Source organism: Camelus bactrianus, chromosome 27 (assembly GCF_048773025.1).
Source record: "Camelus bactrianus isolate YW-2024 breed Bactrian camel chromosome 27, ASM4877302v1, whole genome shotgun sequence".
Lineage (NCBI taxonomy): Eukaryota > Metazoa > Chordata > Mammalia > Artiodactyla > Camelidae > Camelus > Camelus bactrianus.
Genome location: NC_133565.1, coordinates 35,013,018 through 35,036,635, shown reverse-complemented (window position 1 = coordinate 35,036,635; position 23,618 = coordinate 35,013,018). Strand labels below are relative to the sequence as shown.

Below are 23,618 nucleotides of genomic sequence, written 5' to 3'. Positions count from 1 at the left end.
AGCTGAGGTATAGAGCAGGCAGATTTATAAAGACAGGAAGTTGAATAGAAGTTACCAGGCGGTGGGAGGAGGGAGGATTGAGGGTTATTATGTAATGAATACAGAGTTTCTGTTTGTGATGATGAAAAAGTTCTGGAAATGCAGAGCGGTGATGGTGGTACGACATTGTGAGTGGACTGAAATGCCTCTGAATTACACACTTAAAACTTGTTAAAATGGTAGTATTATATGTTGTGTATATCTTACCACAATATTAAAAAAAAAAAAGGTGACCACGGTTCATACTGCAAAGATGCCAAAAGAGATAAGCCTTGAAAATTATCTGTGGTATTCAGTGACACAGAGGCCACTGGTGACACTTCCAGAGCCCCTGCAGTGGAGCAGAGAGGTGGGAAGTCAGGTTGCAGACGGTCGAAGGGTGCCCAGGAAGCGTGCGGACCGGGATCAGCAAACCATGGCCAAATCCGGCCCACTGCCTGTTTCTGTAAGTAAAGTTTTATTGGAACACAGCCCTGCCCCTTCGTAGCTGAATGGCTCTTGGTGGCTTTTGTGACACCACAGCAGGGCTGAGTAGCTGCCACAGAAACCGTGTGGTCCGTGAAGCCGTAAATATTTACTGTCTGGCCCTGTACAGGAAGTTCCCCCATCCCTGGACTGGACAGGACCCCTGGTCTTCCAAGAAGTTTGTTTCCTTAGACAGTTCCTGCCTTTCTGGCAAGACTACTGAGCAGATGAGAGCGCCCAGCAGTCACCCGCAGAACAGGCCCCGCGCTAGACGGGAATGACGGTGGATAAGGAGGAGGGGGAGGAGGGGGAGGGGCAGGGAGCGCTCATCCCCTCCTTTCTCCGGCGAGGTGTCCGCTGCACCGGGCCTTGCGTCCCTCCCCGCCCTGGAGAAGGGGAGTGTCAGCCCCCCCACCCCGCCCCGCAGCAAGCTCCCCTCCAGTCGGCTGCCACCTGACTGGTGATAACAAACGTTCTGACATGGCTACAGACTGCGGTTTGGTTTAACGTTTCCTCATTAATGCAGGAAAATGCCTGCAACCCGAGGCTTTTCAGGTGTTTATGAATTTACCTTCTGGGACCGAGCGCCAGTGCTCGCTCAGATCAAAGGGAAAGCGGCGTGTTCCGCGCTTGCTGCGCGTCCAGAACTGCGCCGAGGTCTGTGCCCGGGTGACCTCGCTGACAGTCACCAGAACCGGCAGAGGGCCTCTCCCCGCTCGACCCGTGGAGCGACTGCGGCTCCGGGGTCAGTGCGGGCCCACAGGCCCGCAGCGCGTCCGCACCAGGCCTGGGCGTTGAGCCGCCGTCTCCCCGCTTCCTGGCATCCGGGCCGTTTCCCGGCGCCGGGCCGTCTTCTGTCTCTCGTGCCCATTCGGAGCAGCATCTGGTATCTGCTGGGTTCCTCAGCCTGTTTTAAACCATGAGCCTTGGTTTTTCACAGGAGGAGTTGACCACGTGGGGTGTGTCTCGGGAGGAGGGGGCTGTAGGCTTTAGCGAGACCCTCTCCCCAGCCTGCTCCGTTCCCTGGGCCCTCAAGCTCCGCCTTGCCGGTCAGCGTGACTCCACCCAGAGGTGCTTCTGCAAAACCATCCTGCTTTTCACGCACCCTGCCCGTGCCACCGAACACCTGGGCTCCACCTGTTCCCACCTTACCATTTATTTTTACATCATCTGCAGTGATTGCTCAAGCTCCTGGTTAGGCACAGTGACCCCGTGAGGCAGCAAGAGTTGTAGTGGCTGCCTCAGCTCCCAGCCATTATGTCCGCATGATCGGCACCTAAGCACGCAGCACCCTGGTGGCTTCCTTCCTCTTCGAGGCTGCGCTTGATAGCACAGCCTTTGACTGCCTAGATTTCTGCAGCCATCGGTCAGAACTAATAGGGAACTCAGAGGTCATGCACCCAATCCTTGACGATGCGAGTGAGAAAAACACCGGAGGCCCAGAGAGGGTTGGCAGCTTAGCCAGGCACGCACAGCTTGTCAGCAGCCGGTCCTGGACTAGGAAGGACTCGGGAGTCTCCCACCCCCAGCCCTCCCCGCAGCAGCTCGCTGCCTCCCGCCCGCCTCGGCTGATGAAACAGGGGCCCTGCATGTGGAGTGCTTACCTTGGAGCCTTTTTCATGAATGAGACCAGATGCAGAACTCCACATTGATCATTTCTGTCCCTCCCCTTTCTGCTTTCTGTTAGAGGCAGCCCCCCCAGCTCCCAGCTGGCTCCTGTCCCCTCCCCCAGCCGGGAGAAGTTATTACATGAAGCGATCGGCTTACCAGTTCCCTTCAGAGCAGAGGCTGAGCTCGGAGCTCCGGGCAGCGCGGCGCGGGGGAGCCGAGGGAGCCGGCGGAGCCGGCGCGCGCCCGGGGAGCTCCGGGCTGGAATCCCGAGACACAAGTGCATCTGCTAGCCGTTAGCGCTCGGCAGCCGGAGCCCTCCTCTAGGGCCGCTCTAGCTTTGGGTAATAATGTCTGTCAGCTACCTGATACTGACACTGCTGCACATTCACACAGCAGTGGTAGCAAGACCTGGGGGCGAGGTAAGCCGAGTAAAGTGCCTTGTCAGAAGTTGTGTTTTCGTCGGCATTGTATTTCCTCTCCTGTCTACCAAGAGGGATCAGGGAAGGGGTTTGTACGGTGTGCGGAGAGTAATGCTTTATTTTGCTTTTTCAGGCTTGCCTTGCCTTTTCTTACAGGAAGATTTCTTTTCTCCTTGAAAAAATCCTGTAACTGCTAAAATCTTATTCTGGTACAGCCGCCACACCAGGGCATTGGCGTGGCCTTGTGGCAGATGCCTGGGGCATGTGTGTTTCTCGTTCTGCTGTTGCAAAAAGAAAGTGTACATGTCAGATTCCAGCAGGGAATGTTACCTTTTGAGAATTTTTCTCCAGTATTGCATACGCATGCTAGAGGGTGCAGCCTAGAAGGATTGCTTTTCTTTGCTGCTTTTAGATCACTTTTTTCCTTCTTTTTTTTTTTTTTTTTCTGCTTTGATGTGCTTGGAAAAAAGTCTGTGCTTAACTCTGTTTCATAGATTTGAAAAGGGATAGTGATGGATACACGGCAGGGTGTCCCAGATCTGCTGTGGAAGAGAAGCATGTTTCAGACCCGAGAGGATGATTTATTCTTTTGGTTTAGCTCAGACCTTTGCTGGATGCATTTCTGAACATCGCAGATGCCTGTAGGAGCCAGTGTTTGACGGAGGCAGAGATCAGAAAGGATGATCATCTGGAGAGAGAGGCACTTGGGTGTATCCACCCTCACCTGCAAATAGCCTGCAGCAAACTCACCTCGTCCACTCTCTTTACTCCCTATTCTGATGAGAAGTCTCGGAGACGGATGGCTGAGTCATCAAAGGACAGCCTTTTTCCTGAATCCATCTTCTCTTTGAAAAGCCTAGTGAAAAGTGTCTCTCCTAAAAAGGCCACGGGGCTGCTCCCCAGCTCTGCCTTTTGTTAGCATCGTGGGGACAGAGCAGGCTCTGAAAGCCTCCGGTAATGACTCTCCCTTTTCTAAGAGGGCTGGAAGTGAGCGCGCTCCCAGACCCAGGCTGCAGGGCTGGTTCTCCGTTCAAAGCAGACGTGTGGCTCAGAGGCGCGCGGCGATGGGTCATTTGTTTCAGGCTTTTAGTCTGTTAGTTACCCGTGCCCTCCGCTCTGCAGATATTTTCTGGGCCCGTGGTGGGGGTCGAGGTCTTGAATGGGAGCTGGAGGAAGTGAATGGGTTGGTGATGCTGGAGGCTGAAAGCGGACCATTGCCCTCTGGTTGTGGTTGACGTTCGCAACTTCCCTGTTGGTTTTTTTACTGCGTAGGGCAAATGACAAATGGGCCGGCTTGACAGCCTGGAGCACTTAAGTGTGAGAGGAGAGCTCATATGGAAAATATTTCTATCACCGCTGCGTGTGCATATGGTCTGGGGAGACCCCAAACGGAGCAAATCGCAGCGCCCCACGGCCCCTCAGCGGCATGCCAATTACTCTTATTAACAGCGCGGCTGCGGGCCGGCTTCAGTCACCTGCACACGGCGGGGCCCGGGGACGCCACCCTGGGGCGCGGGGCTTCAAGCCTTGCGTCACGCGCAGCGGGGCCAGTGGCTCTGTGTTTCCCTTTGCAATCAGCACAGCTGATGACAAATGAAAGGGGGTTACACAGGCGCATCCAAATCCTGAGCCTGTTCAGACGCCGCCAGCCCTCGGGAGGGGAGGCGGGACTTCTGCCTTTGGAGTTAAAGTGTGTGTGCTTCCCAGTCAGAGGTGACGAGTGCCTGCTCGGCCGGTCCTTTGTTCTGCTCGGCTGTGCTAACTAAGGACCCTCCTGTGCCTTGTCCTCCTTTCTCTCTGGTTTTCCTTCCTTCCCTGTGCGCGCACGTGCGTGCGTGCTGCTGCAAGGCCTTGGCGCCATAACTCCGGTGCTCCTAGGAAACTGTACAGTTAGAATTCCGTTCCCCGTGTTGGGAATGAAACGATGAGAAAGGACACGAGTATGAACAGCTCCCCCTCCCTCCTTAAAAAGAATGTCGTGTCTACAGAGCTTTGAAGAATGTGGCATTTCTTTATAAGAGCCTCCTTTTTTTTCAATAGCCCTGTTACTTACGAAACTCACCCATAAACATGTGGCGTCATCCCCAAGTCACCCCGATTTTCATTTTCTTGGCCAGCCGCTTTTCTTGCAGGTCTTAATTATCTTCCCTTTGAATGTTCATAAAAACACATGAGGAAAAGGCAGGAAGGGGAAGGGAGTGTCGCACACCTTGTGGTGCTTGGCTGGCTGTGTTCTCAGTGGGGATGGACGTTACACAGCCAACCTTGGGCAGCAGCTCACAGAGATGATGTTCTAGGAGGCGAGGTCCTTCCGGATAAGCAGGGCTGGCAGGTGGTGGGGAAGGAGGTGTGATTCAGAGCAAGCCTTGTTTAGCAACCTGTTGCTGGCGCTGTGGGCACTGGTGACTGTGAACCAAGGACAGAACAACCAGATGGTGTCGATGCATGGGTTTGAGAACAAACCCGGAGAAGGACTCTCCCTTCTTCCAGGAGCATCCCACTGAGAGCACGGAGGTCCCTAGGGTGCCTTTGCTCTTGTCAGATCAGCGCAGCACTGGTGCTCACTTGCGCAGACTGCATGCGTCCCCTGAAGGAACGTGAAGGTCTGTGAGTCAGGCTGGACATGGGGTCCATTTTTCCTTGCTGGAAGTGTGCCTGGATCCAGTTTCTCTGCAGGGTGCAGCGGGGGGGTGTGGGGTGTGGGGGTGTGTGTGTGCGTTTTCTGAACTTGGACATACCTTCCCAGAAAAGACCGATGAGAGGGTCTTACGTGTGACAAGGGGGAGTGACGGGCAGCCAGAAGCCTGTACAGTTCCATACGTCTTGGTGAAACAGATTCCTTGAAGTAAGTCAAAAAGGTGTTTATTTTAACTTCTTGAAGCAACTTGGCAAAACCTATCAAAATTAAAAATAAATACCTCGGCTGCTCACGGGTACGGGGTATCTTTTTGTGGTGACGAAAACGTTTTGGAATTAGATAGCGGGAACACTTGCACAGTCTTCTGATCGGACTGAATCGTACCTTTGAAAAGAGCCAATTTTATGATGTGAATAATAGCTCAATTTTTCAAAATTAAAAAAATAAATAACAAATCTCTCTTTGACTCAGCTTTTCTATTTCTAATATCGTGTCACACAGATCTACTCTGAATGTGCAAAATGCCCTCTGAACTGTTTTCTGTGGTGTGGCTGCTGCGACACCCTCATGTCCCTGAATAGGGGGCGAGTGCGCCCCACGCCCAGCCTGACCCAGTCGTTTGCATTCCTTCAGGGCACGCCTGCAGCCTGCACAAGTAAACGCCAGTGCTGCGCTGTGCTGACAAGGCCAAGGGCACCCTGGGGACCTCCATGTTCTCAGTGGGATGCTCCTGAAAGAAGGGAGAGCCCTCCTCTGTGTTTGTTCTCAAACCCACGCACTGACGCCACCCAGGTGTTCTGTCCTTGGATGGCCGTCACCGAGGTGTTCAGAAAGAACGGGGTAGCTCCACGTGCGCTGGTGTGAAATGACCACCCAGCTATGTTGTTAAGTATAACGTGCTACTCCTTGTGTAAAATGTGTTACTGTATTTGTCCATCCTCTCTCTCGAAGGACGCACCAGAAAACGGGGGAAGAAAAGAGGGTGGCTGGGCAGGAGGGCAGGTGAGGATTATGGTCCCTGTGCACCTTTGGGACCTTCTGAATCGTGTGCAGTAAGCATGTCTTATCTGGTAAAAAAAAAAAAAAAAAAAAAAGAAATAGAATAAAATACATGATGTGGCAGTAACTCACTTGGTAATAAGTAAGATACGTGATATAATGGAAAACATGCCCAGCAGGCGCCGTGGCGTGAACGAAGGTGGCGTGTCCGCGGGCTGACAGCAGTGAGGCTGAAGCCTGGCTCAGGGCGGCGACTCCTTAGGGCTCAAGTGATGTTCTCCCGGTGGCTCATTCTCTCGTTTCCCACCTGCTTACACCCTCTGTTTTCTCGTTCTCGCAATGCAGCTGAGGATAGAAGCTATTTTGAAGGGTGGTGGGAAGGATTACCATCAACCAAGACTCACAGAGACAGAGAGCAGACTAGTGGTGACCTGGGGGGAGGAGGGGGGGCAGCCTGGGGGCAGGGGATTAAGAGGCACAAACCACGTGTGAAATAAATAAGCTGCGAGGTGTGCTGTGCTTACGGGGCACACGGCCAGTAGCTATAAATGGAGAATAGCCTTTAAAAATTGTGAATCACTATGTTGCACACCTGAAACTTATATTGTGAATCAACTCTACCTCAATAAAAAAAAAAAAAAATTTCAGAAGTGTGGTAACATGTGTAAGAGCTCTGAGCTCGGGGTGCCGGGCGCGTGGTAGACGGCAGGTACTGGCCGTTACCACAGCTACTACTGCAGGAGCCACCGGGGCGTGTCACCTGGGAGCCGAAAAAGGGAAGGCGAGCGGGTAAGGCCTCTGTCGTTCCCGAGCCTATGCTTTAAAGGAGGCACAGAGCGCAGACGTTTAATGATTATGAGATAAGGAAGCCTCTTTAGTTGTGAGAGCAGGGGCCAAGAAGCAGTGCAACCCGCCCGAGAAAGTGAAGGAAGACTCCACGAACTATGATGCGAAAAGCCCGGAGGCTTGTGCATGGGGGTTGGGGCAGCCCGCAGGCCCGGCGCCCCCAGCGGCCCTGTAACCCCGCGGACGCTGGGGTGCAGCACGGACGGGGGGGGGCCAGGGGCGGGCTCCCGAGGATCTTCCCCCAGGGGGTCCATGGGACTCACTTCAGTCCCCCACCAATGAGCTGCGACAACACGCACGAAACGTTGCCAGCCAGGGAAGCGTGGAGAGACTCGGCACCTGGGGGCTTTCGGGGGGCTGGCCACACAGCACCCTCTGCCTGCCACGTACCACACGACAGACTCCCAGAGGGAAACAGGGCTCCACTTAGACCGTACCGTTCATCCAGTGAATGCGCGGGAGCCACTCTTGCCAGTTCCAGGAGTGGTGGGCACCCCCCCCCCAAATCCGAGTTCCCACGCGCCCGCCAACGGCCTGCCTCGCAGGTGGGTGCGCTTGAAGGAGAGGAGTCAGATCTGCTATGGTGACTCCTCTGCACGGATGGGTGGGCACCTTCAGAGGGAGAAAGAGGGAAGAAGGATGTTCCAGGCAGAGGGGAAACGTCTAAAGAGCCCCAGAAGTAAGCAAGCAGGAACACAGCGTCTTCTGGAAACAAGGCTTAGTTCAGATTACAGAAGCGCGTCGTGAGGGATGGATCCGGGGAGGTTCCATCGGCCACCTGGATCCCACGCTGGAGTTTTCCCCTGTGACTTTGGAAGTCCCAGAAATTCTGTGTCTGCAGACTTAAGATCATCCTTGATGGTGTGTCGTTTAGGTCACTGTCGTGGAACATTTCCTTGGTCACAGATTATTGAAATTATTTCCTAAGGATTAAAATAAATGAAATGGTGAAGTGCTCTGTGAGCAGTAGCAGCCTTTGTAAGAAGCTTGTCGCCATTACTAGTCCCTGGAGTGTTACTTGTGGCAAATAGGAGTGAAGGACCAGTGTAATGCCCTGAGTGACTGAGTCTTTGTGCACGATTCCCAGTGGCCCCACCCCCCTCTCACCTTCAGATAAATGAAACGAAAAACCTCCTGTGTGGCACTAACTTGATGATGCAAGACCTGAGCTTTGCAGTGAGTCTACCACATCCAGCCTTATGACGTTCTACATTTTTAGTTGGTTTTTTTTTCTTTAATTATGAAAGCTGTTCTTGTTATAAAAACAAATTCAAGCAAGGAAGAAATTCAAAGAATAAAAAATTAAAGGTTCCTCTTTACCCTCACTCCCTTCCCGGTCCTCCCCTCCTGGGATGAAATTGTCGGTAACAATTTGACATTTGTTCTTTAGAACCTTCCCTGCACATTTATAAGCACAAGGATGTGTGCGTATCTGTATGTGTGTGCCTAGGAGTGTACGTGTGTGTGTGCCCGAGACGTGCAAATAATGACAGTTTGCTTCTTCCCTGATACCTGGTGCCCCTTGCTTCTACCCCCTGTCTAATGCCGTGGCTGGACCTCCAGGATACAGTGCTGAATCAGAGCAACGAACATGAGCTTTCTTGTCTTCGTCTAGACTTAGATGGGAAAGCTTTTAACAGCCCGTCACTGAGTGCGATGCCTGCCAGGTAGATACATTTTATCCAGCTGCAATTTCCCTTCTAAGTGTTTATCAGGAACGATTGTTGAATTTTATCAAACCCTGCCTGCCTTCGTGAAATGCTGACATGGTATTCTCCCTCCATCTCCTCAGACAGAGAATTTTATTAATAGATTTCTGAACATTGGGTTCTCTTTGCATTCTTGGAACTTGACTTTTTTTCACCGTTGGATTTGATTTGTGAATATTTTATTTTGAACTTTGTCTCTTTTTTATGAGTACTGTTGGTTCACGGCTCTCTTTTATTGTGTTAGGCTGGGGTTTTGCTAGTTCTGTAAAGTAAATTCAGAAGTTTCTCATGCTTCAGTGTACTTTGAAACAGTTTAAACAACAGAGAAATGAGCCTTTTCTTAAAGGTTTGTTGAACTCAGTCATAAAACCAGCACTTTTGTGGAGTGGTAGTCTTTGAGTACCTTTTCTACCTTCTCTTTCATTCCTGAAAAAATGTGTACTATTGAGTATATACAGGAGAATGTATGTGCTATATAAGCAAGTTACGAAGCAAAGTAGTAAAACCAACACCTGTGAGCTCATCTCCCAGCTGGAGAAACAGAACATTCTCAGAACTGCCTGCTGCTCCCCAAGCACGTGCCCCCCCCCCCCGAGGGAAGCAGCATCCTGAGCTTGATGGCTGTCATTTCTTTGCTTTTTCAAAAATAATTTTTTCACACGTATGTGTCTCTAAGGACTATATTGCTTGATTTTGTTTGGTTTTGAGTTATGTAAGCAGGATATCTTGATTTTTTTCATTCGACTTGATTTTTTATCCAGTAGGAGGATGCTTGTAGCTGTGGCTCATCCATTCTCCCTGCTGCATAGGGTCCTTTGATGTGAATAGACCGTATTTTTTTTTCTGTTGATGGATATTTGGGTTCTTTCCACACTTGTTTGGGTTTTTCTCTATTATAAACGATGCTACTATGAACATTTTGGAACATGTGTCTTCACGTATACATGCAAGGATTCCTTTAGGGTATATACCTAGGAGTTGAGTTACGGGGTCGCAGAGTATGTGCTTAACTCCACAACATAACGTCAAATTCATTTCTAAAGTGGCTGTATCAGTTTTCACTTCCACTAGCAGTGCCCAAGTGTTCTCAGTTATGTCTCCTTGTCAGCGTTTGGCATCATCAGACAGGCTAATCTTTGCTGATCATTAGGTGTAAAATGTTGTCAGTGTGTGGTAATTGGCACTTCTCTGATCACTAACTCTCACTATACAGTGTAATTTTTACACGTATACAATCTATTCATGTTTCCACTTCCATGAAATGCCTGTTCATGTCTATTTTCTGATTTTAAATTAGTTCTTTGTTTTCTTCACTACTGATCGAAGAGTTCTTTATATATTTTGAAAAGAACCCTTTGCTTGTTATTCCATGTACTGATTCGTCCAGTTTATGTCTTGTACTTAAAATTTTTTAATCTTTTGATAAACAGAAGTCTTCAGTTTTAGTGTATTTGAATTTCTGTTTTATTTCTTTGTCTTGTTTAAGAAATGATTGATCCCAAGCTTAGAAAGATATCATCCAGTGTTCTTTTTTATCCTGTATTCTTATCTAAAATTACTGAAGTTTTGCATTTCATATTATGTCTTTAGTACATTAAGAAGCCATTTTTCTGCTTACTGTGAATAAGGAAATCCAATTTCATTTTTCCCCATATTGGTAATCAATTGTTGCAGGACCATTTATTGAAATCTCTCCATCTTATTCTTATTTTGGGGGAGTATCAGCTATTCTTAGACATTCTTCATGAAATTTGAGGTTAACTCATCGATTTTCCTTGAAAAATCCTTTAGGATTTTGTACTGAGTCTGTGGATCAATATGGGAGCTCTAATGTCACCCCAGTATTGAGGCCGTATATCCACGGAGCCACGCTAAGCTTTGCATTTATGTGGGTCTTCTCTGAAGGTTTTCAGTAAGGTTTTATAATTTTCTGTGTCAATGTCTTGCACACTTTGTAGATTTTTTCCTAGCTACCTTGTTATGTCTTTGTTATTGTAGATTATGTTCATTTTGCAATTAGTTTTTTTGGTTTTGGCTAATGCTTAGGCACGCAAATGATCTTATATCCAGTCAACTTGTGAAACTCTTATTGATTTAAATCAACTGTCTGTAGGAACGTCTGTGATTTCTAAGTACATGATCATGTCATCTGTGAATAATGACCATTTGGGTTTTTTTGTCCTTTTTCAATCCTTTTACTTTCTACCTCTTTTTATGTTTATTGCACTGGCCTGAACTTCCAGTAAAATGTTGAATAGAGGCAATGCTATTTTGCTTCTGATTTTAAAAGGATACTTCTAAGATTTTGCCATTAAAAATGATGTTTGTTGAAAGTGGTTGTATCAAATTGATAAATCCTCTTCTATTTGCTAAGAGATTTATTTTTAAATCATGAATAGGTATTAAATTTTATCTGGTGCATTGCCTCTGTCTGCTCAAATGCTAATGTGGTTTTCCCTCTTCAGTCTGCCTAATTACAGAAATAGACTTGATAATGTTAAACTATCCTTGCATTCCAGGGATAAATCTGACTTGGTTATGATATATTTTTATCTTTATTAAATTAATTCTACATGTGACCATTTTGTTTAGAGGATTTAAAAGAATCTATACTCAAGAGTGAACTGTAAACTCTTCTTTCTTACACTGTCCTTTCTGTTTTTCTTATAAGGCTATACTAGTATCAACAATTCATTTCAGAAGTATTTCCTTTTTTCCAATTTCTGAAATTTTAAAAATAAAATTATAATTTATTTCTAGAAAGTCACCTGAAAAAAATGGGCTAGGCCTCTTGTGGTATTTTGTTTTGTTTTTCCCTCTGGGGAAATTTTAAACCACTGATGCAATTTATTGAATGGCAATAGGAAAATTAAAGGTTCCTATTTCTTCTTGGAAAATGTTTTAAAGTTATTTGTGTCAAGAATTTGTCCATTTAAGTTTTTCATTTTTTTATTGAAGTACAGTCAATTACAATGTGTCAATTTCTAGTGTACAGCACAGTGTCCCAGTCATGCATATGCATACATGTAAATTTTCCAGTTTTATTAACATTAATAGGTTCATTATATCCTCTAATGTCTTTTCAAATATTGCAGATATCCTTTGTTTTTTCCTAACATTGTTCCTTTATGACAACTATTTTATTGACCATTCTCACCAGAAGTCTGTCAACTTTATTAATCTTTATGAAAAATCAACTTCTGGATTTGTTGATCTTCTGTCTTGGAGTTTTGTTTACTATTCTATTTAGTTTTGCTCTTCTTTTTATTTCTACTTTCTTTGGATTTATTCATTTGAGTTTTTTCTTTGAGTTCTTTCTTTATCTCCTTAAATTTATGTTTAGCTCATTAATTTTCAGCCTTTAATCTGTTCTAATATAAGCATTAACAAAGGTATTTTTTTCTTGAAATACCACTTTTGTTGCATCCTTCAGTTTTGATACATTGTATTTTTTATTATTTATTCTGTTTTAAATCGTTTTTTAAATTGTCATTATGATATTTTTTCTGGCCCATGTATTATTTAATTGTACTTTCAAAAGTATGACCCAAGTTCATTTCTAACTTGATTATATTGTGGCCAGAGAACGTGGTATCTGCAATGCTAATTCTTTTAAATAAGTTGAAACTTGCTTTATGGCCTAGGATGCGAACAGTCTTTGTAAACATTTCAAGTGTGCGTGAGAAAAAGGTTCATGCCTGAAACTGGGCACAGGGACTTTTTATGTATCTATTCAATCAAGATTGTAGATTGAGTGTTTCAAGTCTTCTATATCACGTTTGGTTGCCTCATCAATCAACGTGTGAAAGAGACACGTTGACACCTCCGAGCAGCTGCTGCGTTGGCCTGTGGGGAGAATGGATGTGACTGACCTCTGTGTTCTTCGGGCCAGCCTGTCCTGGACACAGTGACCTCTCTTGCTCCCTGGCCGCTCCTGCTCCTTGTACCTGTGGTTTCTGTGTTTAGAATTCTTCCCTCACTGCGATAATCTGTTTTGGTAGTGTTTTTTTTGTTTTTTTTTTTTCTGCCGTGGCTTTTTGTTTTGCCAACATAAACTTTCTAATAGCCAGAAATTCCTCCAAAATTTTTTTATCTGCTGATGGTCTCCTTGCTTGTTTTATAGTTGTTTTTCCAACATGTGTAACTGTTTTGCCATTTGAATGGAATTTTGGAAAGAAAAGAGAAAAACAAATACCTTTGCTCCATCTACCATCTTGATCCTTCGTAGGATGCACTGGTATCCTTTCCTCTTTTCTTATGTTCCTTTTTCTCTCAGCATGTGTTTACTGGGCAAAGAATTGTTCTTGACCTCTGTTTCCTCATCTATAAAATGGGGATAATAATAATAATATTCATCTCAATGGCACATAAGGGACATTAATAAGATACTGTTAATGTGAGTGCTTTCCAAACTGTAAGGATAAACACATGCAAAGGGCGAGCTTTAGCAGCTCTCTGTGACATTCCTTTTCTATAGCTAATATTATATAAAAGCAGCTCAGTTACATTACAGAAGAGTGACTAATTGTGGTTGGCACATCGTAAGAGGCACAAACAAAATTTTATTTGTCACTTTTTGGGAAAATTACTTGCCAAGAAACTGTTGGGTACCTTAGTAGAAAATCATAAATTTTATGACCAAAAAATAGCATACATTTTATAAATGGAAATATTTATCTAGTCTAAAAACTAACGCTATAATGGGTGTCTTCCCCCCACATTTTTGTACTGTGTTGTTGGCATGCATACTCAAATTAGGCATTTATCCTTTAAAAATATTTTTTTAACTTAAAATAACTTATTTGCTGATTCAGCACGTTATATAAATTTATTTACTTTAGCTTAGAGAGTTAATATGAACTGACAGAAAGAATGCTAAAATTTCAACCCAGGCATATTTATGGGACAGAATGAGTAATTGATGTCAAAGACCAAATGGTTTGTATTAGAATGTACTGAAATCTGCCTATCTACAATTATGTTTTTTTCACATTCCTATATTGCACCAAGGCAAAAATTAGCAGCTCTCAATTCAGTTCAGCAGCTCTGCCCTGAGTGCTGTTTTGTGTGTGAGGTTGGTGCTAAGCGCTGTGGGATCCGTGAAGCGGTGAGACCCCCCCCCCCATCCATACTGTCCTCTAACAGTGGACGTGTGCAAGAAGGCTGGTTAAAGCTGAGATATAAATTACTCTAATAAACACATCACACCCTATCGTGAGGATCAAGAGCAGCCTTACGGAGAACACCGCGTTTGAGACGGGATTGAAAGTGCTCTGGCGTTCCACAGCCGGATGGTGGGGCAGCCACTCCAGGTCTCAGGGACAACATGAATAAAGAGAGCTCTTGAGCTGGAAGAGGTAAGGGCACATTCAGATGATGGCAGATGATCATCTTTCCTTCTTTTGGCTGGAACGTCAAGTTCACGCACGTAGTAGGAGATAAGCGTGCGTGACGGCTCAGGGACATATTGTGCACGACACAGTTCCAGCCCTAGAGAAGGGACTGAGGCTTTCTTTGTGGCCACATATACCAGTTTTTGTAAATGTTCCGTGGAAGCTGTTTATTATAAATGCATGTAACTATAGATGTGTATAACGTGTGTGCATTCCTCCGTGTAATTGTGTCGTTCCTTTCCTCGGCGTGGGTGTGTCCTTATACTCCGTAGGTTCTACTAGGAATAAGTAAAACGAAGTGATTTTCTTAAATATGTTCCAACTTTACAATTCTCCGAATCTAGAAGTGACCACTAAACTACAGATGCCCACTGTGGATCCGTGAAGAGAGCTGCTGTCTTGAGCAGAACGGGAGGGGACCCGCGGGCCGCGAGGCGCCCTGGCCCGAGCCTGCGTCTGCGGACGTGCGTGCTCTCACTCGGGCAGGGTCAGGGACTTCCCTAAGTTTCATTGTTCTCATCTTTAAAATGGGGAGGAACACCAAAAACAAAACAAAAGAGGAAAAAAAGAAGAAACAATCACCAAAAACAAAGAGAGAAAAAATAAATAAAGTGGTGAAGGTCGCGTCCACATCATAGAGTTTTGGTGACGATTCAGGAGGCGATTTCCGCAGAGGGGCTGGTGCACAGCGGGGAGCGTCCATGGAACAGAAAGGAAGGATCCAGGACAGCGGGGTTGATGGTCAAGACCCAAAACTGTGGCTCCACATTCCTCAGCCAAATCTTGTGGATTCAAAAGCTCTGAGTGGGAAAGAAAGGAGAAGAAAACATCCAGGGTGATTTAAAATGGGGAGATGGGGGCGGCCAGCTGAAAAAGGAGGAAGAGCGGAACTAGGATTCTTGCAGCTGGAACAAGGAGGCCACAACTTCCCAGAGGGTGAGGGAGGCCGCTGGGGGCTCCCTGCGGTTTCTTAGCAAAAGGGTGGATGAAAAACAGTCCTCGCTAGAGCCAAAAATTGGTATTAAACACCAAATTTTAGTCTATTGAGTCATTATTTGAGAAGGACCCTTAGAGACAATCTAGTCCAACCCGTTAACTTTGCATAAGAGGAAAAGGAACCTTTTGGAGGTTACAGGTCTTGCCCACGACCACACGTCTGCCAGCCCAGAGCTGGAGGGTGATGGTCTGGAAGCTGCATGGACCTAACTAGCATGATGGCCCTAGCTGTGGCGTCTGAGACCTTCGGGCGAACGAAAGCTTGGGGGTGACTTGAAAGACAGTGGTGTGGCTTTAAATCTTTATGGCAGCAACAGTGAAACCAGATACATTAAATGTGCTCAAAGCTATTTGTAAGAGACCTTGGCTGTATACAGTTTGTTCCCCAAGGTTGCTCACCCTATAGGATGGCTGACCCTCTGAGTCTGTCGGAAGAGGGTGGGGAGGGGAGAGAAAGGGTGGACCCCAGAGACACGTGGGCTGCGTACACTTATGGAGCCTTCAAGTCAGACTGGAGCAGCCGTGACTGATGAGGGCTCCCTTCAGAGACGAGTGATACAGCGGAGTCTTACTGGGGGACCCGCCGTCACAGCCACTCCAGGGATCTGCCCCGCGAGGCTCGGGCAGCCGAGACCCGGGCAGCGCCCTGGAGGCAGCTGCTTTGGAACCACATCCTCCAAGTGCTCTGGAAAGCCCATTCCAAGGGAATGGAAATCTCAAATGCCACTGAGAACATCTAAGGACTATGAGTAAGACTGTGGGATGGTCAGAGGAAGGGGGCCTTCTGATCTTGAAGCATTTTGATGATTAACAGAATTCTGAGCCAAGACTTGAAGCCAGGTACACACACACCGTGATAGTTAAGCCAAGTAACACTTAATCACCCCTGCAAAAGAAAGCGCACCGAAATAGAAAGACAGTAAAAAAAAATTTTTCAAAGGGTTCACTTATTTTTACTGGGTTCAAATAACCTAATTCTACGTCCTTACTCGGCCTCTGATTTCCGTGTTTTATGGTGTGTCGGTCAGTAACCTCAGGAGAGACGGCTTTGTCTGGCTTCAGAGAAGGTTGTTATCCGACCAGGGCTCTCTTCTTCCCAGTTGCTGCTCCCACGTCCCATAAGTGTATCCAGACCACGTGGCAAATGGACACGAAGGCCCCCACGGGGCACCAGCCCCTGGGGTGGGGCTTGGTGTGCAGGTCAAGGCAGTGACGGGGCGGTCGGGAGTAGCGGAGAGCTCTTAGCTCCCTGCTTTCTGCTTCAGGGACTGTTGTGTGAGTTTAACTGCAGACACACCCTGAATCTGAGGGGGGACTAGCAGGCAGATTTCCCTGGGACCTGAATGAGCCTCTGAGACCACAGGGCATAAATGGTAGGGGTGCAGTAACAAGAGGGGAACAGATCACCCTGTAATTTACTGACAAGGGAAGAAAAGCCAAGGAGTCGTCGAGGTTTAGAAGTTTAGATGCTCTGAGCCGGCTTCTGAGGCGCTCAGGACACAAGTGTGACAGTGGCAGACGGAAGTAACTCTTTACGGCCACGTGAGTGACTCAGGCCTCCGCCGTCCCAGGGGAAGCGAAACAGACCCCAGAGCAGAAGAGGCGCTCCATGTGCATCTGGTCCAGCGCCCCTCAACTTTTAATTATGGGGAATCTGAGGTCCAGGGAGAGGAATAACTTGACAAGGTCACAGTGAGCACTCAAGGAAAAGTCATGAGGAAACCATTTCCTTTGGTTTCGTTTTAGAATTTGTTTCTAAATACATTTAGAATTCAAGTGCCCCGCAGGTGCTGTGATTCTGTAACGGTGCATGGTCTCAATGTTGTGCTTTCTCTTTATAGGGACTTAATCAGATAAAAATGCAAACTAGTTTTGAAATAGCCGTGAGTCAAAACACCCACTTCCTGAGCGTTGAGAAGCTTGCAGTCAGAGGTGTCCATGCATTTCTGTCGCTCGGGGTCGGCCAGTAGATTCCAGCACCAGTATTTACGGGACACCTCCTCTGTGCTCAGGTGCTCAGGCCAGTGAGCCCCCTGCGGTGGGGAGCGTTACCCCATTTTTCGATGAGGAAACTGAGCTAGATAGATAAGTGGCGCCGTGCGTGTGACTTGTTGAAGGACCTAGGATCTCTCTTTGTTTCTCAGCCACTCTGGGTGGCACCGTTCCGCCCTGAGTTTCTGTAGTTTGGACCCAGATCTCTCAGACCCTTTTGCCCCGTAATTTTCCATCCCTTCCTACACTGCAGCCAGATTTTGTGGGTTGTAATTGACTCACTGCGCCTCCAGAGAGCCCTGTCATTTCCTCTCTTGGTTTATAAACTGTCCTCTCAGCTCTCGGGCCTCCCTCCCTCCCTCCCCACGCCCTTCCCTCTTCCTTACTCGTCACAGGGAGAGATGTGACCACTGCTCCAGACCCTGGCTCTCCCCTCATCCAGGGTCACCCCCTGCCTCCCAGCCCTGAGGGCTTCTACAAAACAGACTGGGATTCTCTGAAAGACACTTGGGCAGAGAGCACTGTGATTTTTTTTTTCTCCCTAAAAACTTAAACTCATGTAGATGTGTGGCATATTTTATATCAAAGGATCATAGAACCGGAGGGGACCAATAGAACAACCCTCTCTTGTTAACGATTAAGAACCTGCAGGCCAGATAACATTACTGGCTCAGCTTCACACGGCAATGCTAGAGGTTAGTTCCATCACGTGGACCCTTCGCCTAGAGCAGTGAGAGGTGGCCGTGGCCTTGATTCCGTGGAACTGCCCTTGGCTGTACTTGTAGGAGGCAGCACGTGACAATCATCGTTGCGTTTACTGCATTTCACTAGATGTCACGGCGTCCATGGCTTGATTTGGGTTCCCCCAGACACAGACCCCGAGCCAAAGACCCCAGTGCAAGTGGCACATTCGGCAGGTGGTCACAGGAAACCCCCGCTGGGGGAGCACCCCGTACCGGGTGTTATCAAGCCATTGACCACTGTGGGCACCTGGGATTCCATCCGGATGGCGGTCTCTGGGGGTCCGTGGAGCACACACCTCAGGATTACCCAGCAGAGGAGCAAGGAAGCCGCCGTATTTGCCCGCCAGCTCTGTTTCATCATTTATGAAGACTCACTAGAGGAAGCGCCATCGTCAGTCAGAGCCGGAATACCAGGGCACCTGATCTGGGGGGGGGGGGGGTGCACATGCGTGTGTGTTTGACTCACAGACACTGGCTTTGATGACCCATCGTGCTTGCTTCTCAGTGCAGGCAGTTTGGAAGCTCAGAACCCATTTCTAGCCCACGTCGAGCTGGTTGGTAGGACCTTACGGGAACTCAGTCCTTGTGCTGACCTCACCCTTTTATTTCCCTTCTCTTACGTATTTTCCTCCTGCCCCCGTTCCTTTGTACGTTTACTCGTGCCCTACTTGCGTCTGCCTCTAAAAGCCTCCTGGAGTCCCTATGTTGGTGTGGGTTGGGTACAACACATACAAAAGCGTGTTACCGGGTCAAAAGAGACAAAACTGGGACTGCAGGCTGCCACCGGCCTCTCGCTTTACCTAAGGATGATTTTGTGATCTCTGCACAGAAGTCTTGACTGTCGGGGAAACGGCAGAATTCTTGCCCGCGCATCAGGTTTGCGGTGAGTCAGCAGAGAACTGCAGATAAAGGGAGATCTGCGTGCATTCTTCAAAGTGGCTGCAGAACCAGGATGTGCATCACCCTCACAGAGTGTGGACTAGGGGCTCCCGCATCACATGGGTGATGTGACCAGAGGTCCCTGGAGGCCAGATCGGAGCCCATGATTCTCAGTTTTGCTGAATCAGGTTCGGGACCCTTTTGACAACACAGAAAATAGAGAAGCAAGTGAGGGCAAGTGCGCGCAGAAGCGCCTCCGAGACTCCAACAGCTGCGGCCCCACCTCTGTTCTCAGGCTGATGCTGAAAACATTTCCTTCCTTGAGTGATTTTTTTATTAATATTTTTACTGCTTATCTGTAGAGTGTACAACACATTTTCTTTAATGAGCATATGTTACCTTTAAATGGGGAGAAAATGAAAAGGCACTTCCTCTCATCCTGTTTTTAATCATGACATCCCCTTAAATGTCTTGGTTTTCTAACAATACATGCTTTGCTGAAAGGATCCAAGGTGAAGTGTGGCCTGCCTGGCAGGCGTCCGAGGTTTGGGGTGTTTTCTCTGTTGGGCAGAAACCCTGGAGAAGTGAAGATCTGCCCTCTGGCACTCGCGGATGTGCGTGCTGACCCGCGCTGATCTTCCTTTGCCCTTTGGTGTCAAGGAAAATATTAAGCCAGACGTCACAGTTAAAAGGAGGAGGGGCCAAAAGGGAAAGGGTGGGGAGGGATAAATCAGAAGCTTGGGATTAGCAGGTACCAAGTACTACGAAAGGAGCAGACGAACAGCAAGGTCCTGCTGCGCAGCACAGGGGACTGTATTCAATAACTTGTGATAAACTACAATGAAGAAGAATATGAACAAGAATATATATATGCGTGTGTGTATAACTGAATCACTGTGCTGTACACCAGAAACTAACACATTGTAAATCAACTGTACTTCAATTTTAAAATTTTTTAATTAAAAAAAAAAAAAACTAAGAAAAGCAAGATGGGAAAAAAAAAGGAGGAGGAGGGAGGGAGGGAAGGAATGAAGGACGAGAGGTTAGAAGCCTAGACGCCACTCTTGTTCCATTCTCTTTCTTTTGTTCAACAATCAGCAATGTTATTTGAGCATCTCTCAAAACCTATTTATTTAGAACTCCTTTATTCTAAAGAGGGCTTAAAACAACCACAAAAAATTAAGTGAGCACAACAGACAAGGCAACAAGGGAGGAAAATGGAGCAAAGGGAAAGCTTGGAATAGGGAAAACGAGACAAGAATAAGCCTGGTGTCTAAAACTCCATGCCGCTGGTCCCACTGGGCACGGGTTAGAAGTTTTACTCTGAGCTTCACAGCCACCAAAGCGAAAAAAGAAACATAATCAAGTATGTAACTCATGGGTCAAAAAAAAAAAGCCAGTTCATTTGGGATGGGGTACTGAGCCAAGTATTTGGAGAGAATGTATACAAGAAGATAAGAAAAGGTCGTAGCTCGTGGACTGCAGAGGTCGGTGCCGCTGCTTGTGAGGACCAGTAGTAGTGCTAGCTGCCACCAGCTAGCCTTCTTGTGTGCCGAGCACAGCCCCAGCAGGGCCGGGGTGAGTGTATGTGAGCGTGATCGCTTGCATCTGTAGAAGTAGAATTCGCGGCTTACAACAGGCTTTCCCGTTTGTATTTGCATAATTACTCACAATAACCCTCATGAGATACTGGCCAGGAGGACATTATTTTTCCAAGAGGAAGGCAAGGTCATACAGCTAATAACTGGTGGGCCTGGAATACAAACCCAGATTTTTCCGATAGACCGTTTCCACCACCTTGTGATCTAGGAGGCAGAACCGTAGTGATGCACGTAGGGTGTTCGTCTCTGGGCTCTTAAGCGGAGTTTGCGTGCGTGGTGTCTGCTCCTGGGCCCGCCATTGACAGACTGTGTGGTGTTGGAACAGTCCTCTTTCTTCTGGGAGCTGCAGTGTCTCCAATTGGAAAATAAGGAGGCTGATGGCCGTCGGGGGAGATTCATTGCAGCTGCAGCAGCCCGTTCATCTCTGGGTTTCTGTGGCTCCAGGCGGTTTCCCAGACGACACTCGGGGGGTTCCTAGTCATTTTCGCATTAGCAGCTGCTCGGTGGTATGGCTGGTCTGCGCCTCTGTGGGCCATTTACCCTTCGCCATTGTCCCAGGCTGTTGGGGGCCGGCTTGGACTTGCAGGCTGCGTGTTAAAAGCTGAGAGAAGCAGAACTCCCTCTAAGCCTGAGGTGGCCCCCAGGGCGTTTCCACGGCATCACCAGGACGGGGTTTGTTGTCACTGATAGACGTGCCACCCTCCACGCATCTCCTGAGGGAGAGTCAAGGTGGAAAGTGCCTGAGGTTGACTCCAGACCTGGTGAAGGACTCCCCTTCTCTCCCTCTTTCCTTTTTAAGCCTCTCCTGAGCCCAGAGATCCCATGTACATGTCTTGGATTCTTACAAGTCAGCCGTGTCTCCGTGGAGGGCTTCCCTGGGGGAGTAGAGTGTTGTGTTAGTTTCCTGTGCCCAAATAAATAAACCCTGTCCTAAGCTGTAGGCTCCAGGTTTGTTTCTGGCATCCCTTTGCCTTAGAGTTTCTGTATTGAATAAAACAGAAATGTTTAGCAAATCCCAAGAAATTCCTTATTTAATGGAAAAAAGAGATCCCTGAGTTTATATTTCAAAATGTGATTTCCACGTTCCCACTGCATTAAGGCAACTTCGCCTCACCAAATCCCCAGATGTCTGGTATGCTTTTCTAAAACTGCCCATGTTTAGTCCCTCAGATGCATTCTGAGTATCTATTATGGACAGAATTCTCCTCTGAGCCCCGCAGGAGATGGAGTGCCCGAGGGAGACAAACCACATCCTCTAGTTTAGTTGTAAGGGCTGCATCAGAATCTGCAGGAAGTTTCAGCTCCAGCCTGCACACCAGCTTCCTCCTGCGTGTTGATCGTTTACACTGTGCGATGCAGCACCTCTGTGTGGCCGTCTGTCCTTCCTGCTGATAGGAGAGGCTCAGCTCTGCGTTGGCCACAAACAGCGTATCTTACCCACTGCCCTGCCGTCCTGAAGCTGCCCTGGCCATTTCTCTATGAGCTGTGTTTTCTTTCTTCCAGCCTCTTCGAAGATTGGGTTTTTTCACCGGCTTCTTGTTTCTGCCAACTTTAAGCTGCTCTCTCTCCTAAAATGTTTGTCTTTTCTCCTAAAAGTAAGTTATTTTCGTTGCCGAAAGAGAGATCTAGAAACACAGAAAGTGTGCAGAGAGAAATTTAGAAAAACGTGATCAAGAAAATAACCCCCACCCAGAGCAAACTCACTGCTGTTAACATTTTGGGTTTACAGAAGTACGTCTGTCCACGGTTATCTACTTGCACCGCCCGCCAGTGATGTAAATGTCGAGTTGGGGGGATAATACCTGTATTACATAGTGAGCGGCTTTCCTCTGTCATTAAATAGTCTTCAGATCCTTATTTGTTAACGGCTGCACACCACTCGGTTGTAGGGGTGAGGCCACCTTTTTAACCGTTTCCTTTGTGCTGGACTTGTAGGTCATTTCCCGCTTTTGTTCAAACCCACCTTTAAGGTGGTAGCTGGAGCGTGGAGCCGCTTGCAGAGTGCATAGCTCGTGCCTGGCGCTGGGCGAGGTCTGGGGACAGAGAAGGAAGAGGCACCGGCTCACCCCGGGGGTGGGGGGTGAGCAGTGTCACCGGGCATGTGTCATGTCTACAGATATTAGGGCCGTCCCCACTGTAGCACCGCAGAGTCCCAGCGGGTCCACTCAGTCATCTGATGCTGTTGTGTTCTGTCGAATCTCAGACTTACGTTATTTCATTATTTTCTAAGCCTGAAAAGTGGTTTTAGCGGGGAAAGTGGGGAGAATGCTCCCCAAGAGAAGCTGCCCGTTGAGCTGTTTCTTGAAAGACAAAGTGACTTGGGGGAAGAAGGGAAGGTTGCGGGTAGGGGAGGGAGAGGTCATTCCAGGAAAGGCGAACAGTGCCCAGGACGGGAGCTGGGCAGGGCTGGGAGTGCGCCTGGACTTTACTCTGGCCTGACCTGAGGATGCCTGCGTGGGCGTGGCAGGGCTCCCCCTGGGGAGGTCTGCAGGGGACCCGGGCTCAGGACCTTTGAGGCCTCACCCAGGAGCGAGACTTCACCCAAAGACTTGGTGAACCGCTAAGAGTTACCATCAGACGCCTGAGCTCAGCCCCATGCGGGTCCAGAAAAGACACTGTGGCATCTGCGGGGGATCAGCAGACTTGGGGGTTTCTGGGGAGAAGTAGTGGGAGAGACCTGGAGCCTCCCGGGCGCAGGAAGTGTGACTTCTGTTTACCGCTGCTCAGTGCTCGGTACACCTGAGTGAGGCTGTTCCAGGATTCCAGGGGGAACGCTGAGGGTGGTGTTAGTGGACTGGTGGGGCGGGGGCCTCTTAGAAAGACATTTAGGGAGGGACATGGCTGAGATTTACTGATTTTAAAGCCAAGGACCCCAACAGACCTTATTTTTCAGCCCTGAACAAAAACCAGAATGCAGCTTTTGAAAAGGTGTTTGACTTCAGGAACCAAAAGGCGGTGGAATGTTTCTAGACCCTTTGAAACTCTAATCTCTGCTTTGTGAATTGCATCGCTTGCTTGTACTCAATGGGTCCCTTTTTCCCCCACAATGCCACCTGTGAAATAAGTTAAACACCACAGTCTTAATGTAAAAATATTTCCTCAAATCCTCTGTATAAAGTAATTACTCTCTCAGGAATGGGATAATCTAATTTCCCTTATACAATGTGTCCATTCACGTGTTCTGTGTTGCTGTCGGGGTAGGTTGTGAATCAGCCGTTTCTGAAGGATTGTGAGCTGTAATAACCGTCAGTGCGAGCTGATTGCTTTCCCGCAGCCTCGGTCACCGTG

General features: G+C 47.8%; 1 protein-coding gene across 2 annotated transcripts in view; it reads left to right on the top strand.

Moving 5' to 3' along the window:
- The window catches only part of THSD4 (thrombospondin type 1 domain containing 4), a 485,629-nt gene that overhangs the window by 312,885 nt on the left and 149,126 nt on the right, over positions 1-23,618 (top strand). The window contains exon 1 of one of the 2 annotated variants that reach the window (XM_074353947.1): positions 2,262-2,534. The exons of the other annotated variant lie outside the window; for it this stretch is intronic. Coding sequence (XP_074210048.1) covers positions 2,463-2,534 — 72 coding nt within the window. The 5' untranslated portion in view covers positions 2,262-2,462. Of the gene's footprint in view, positions 1-2,261; positions 2,535-23,618 lie in introns of those variants that run through there. 2 annotated transcript variants of the gene reach the window in all.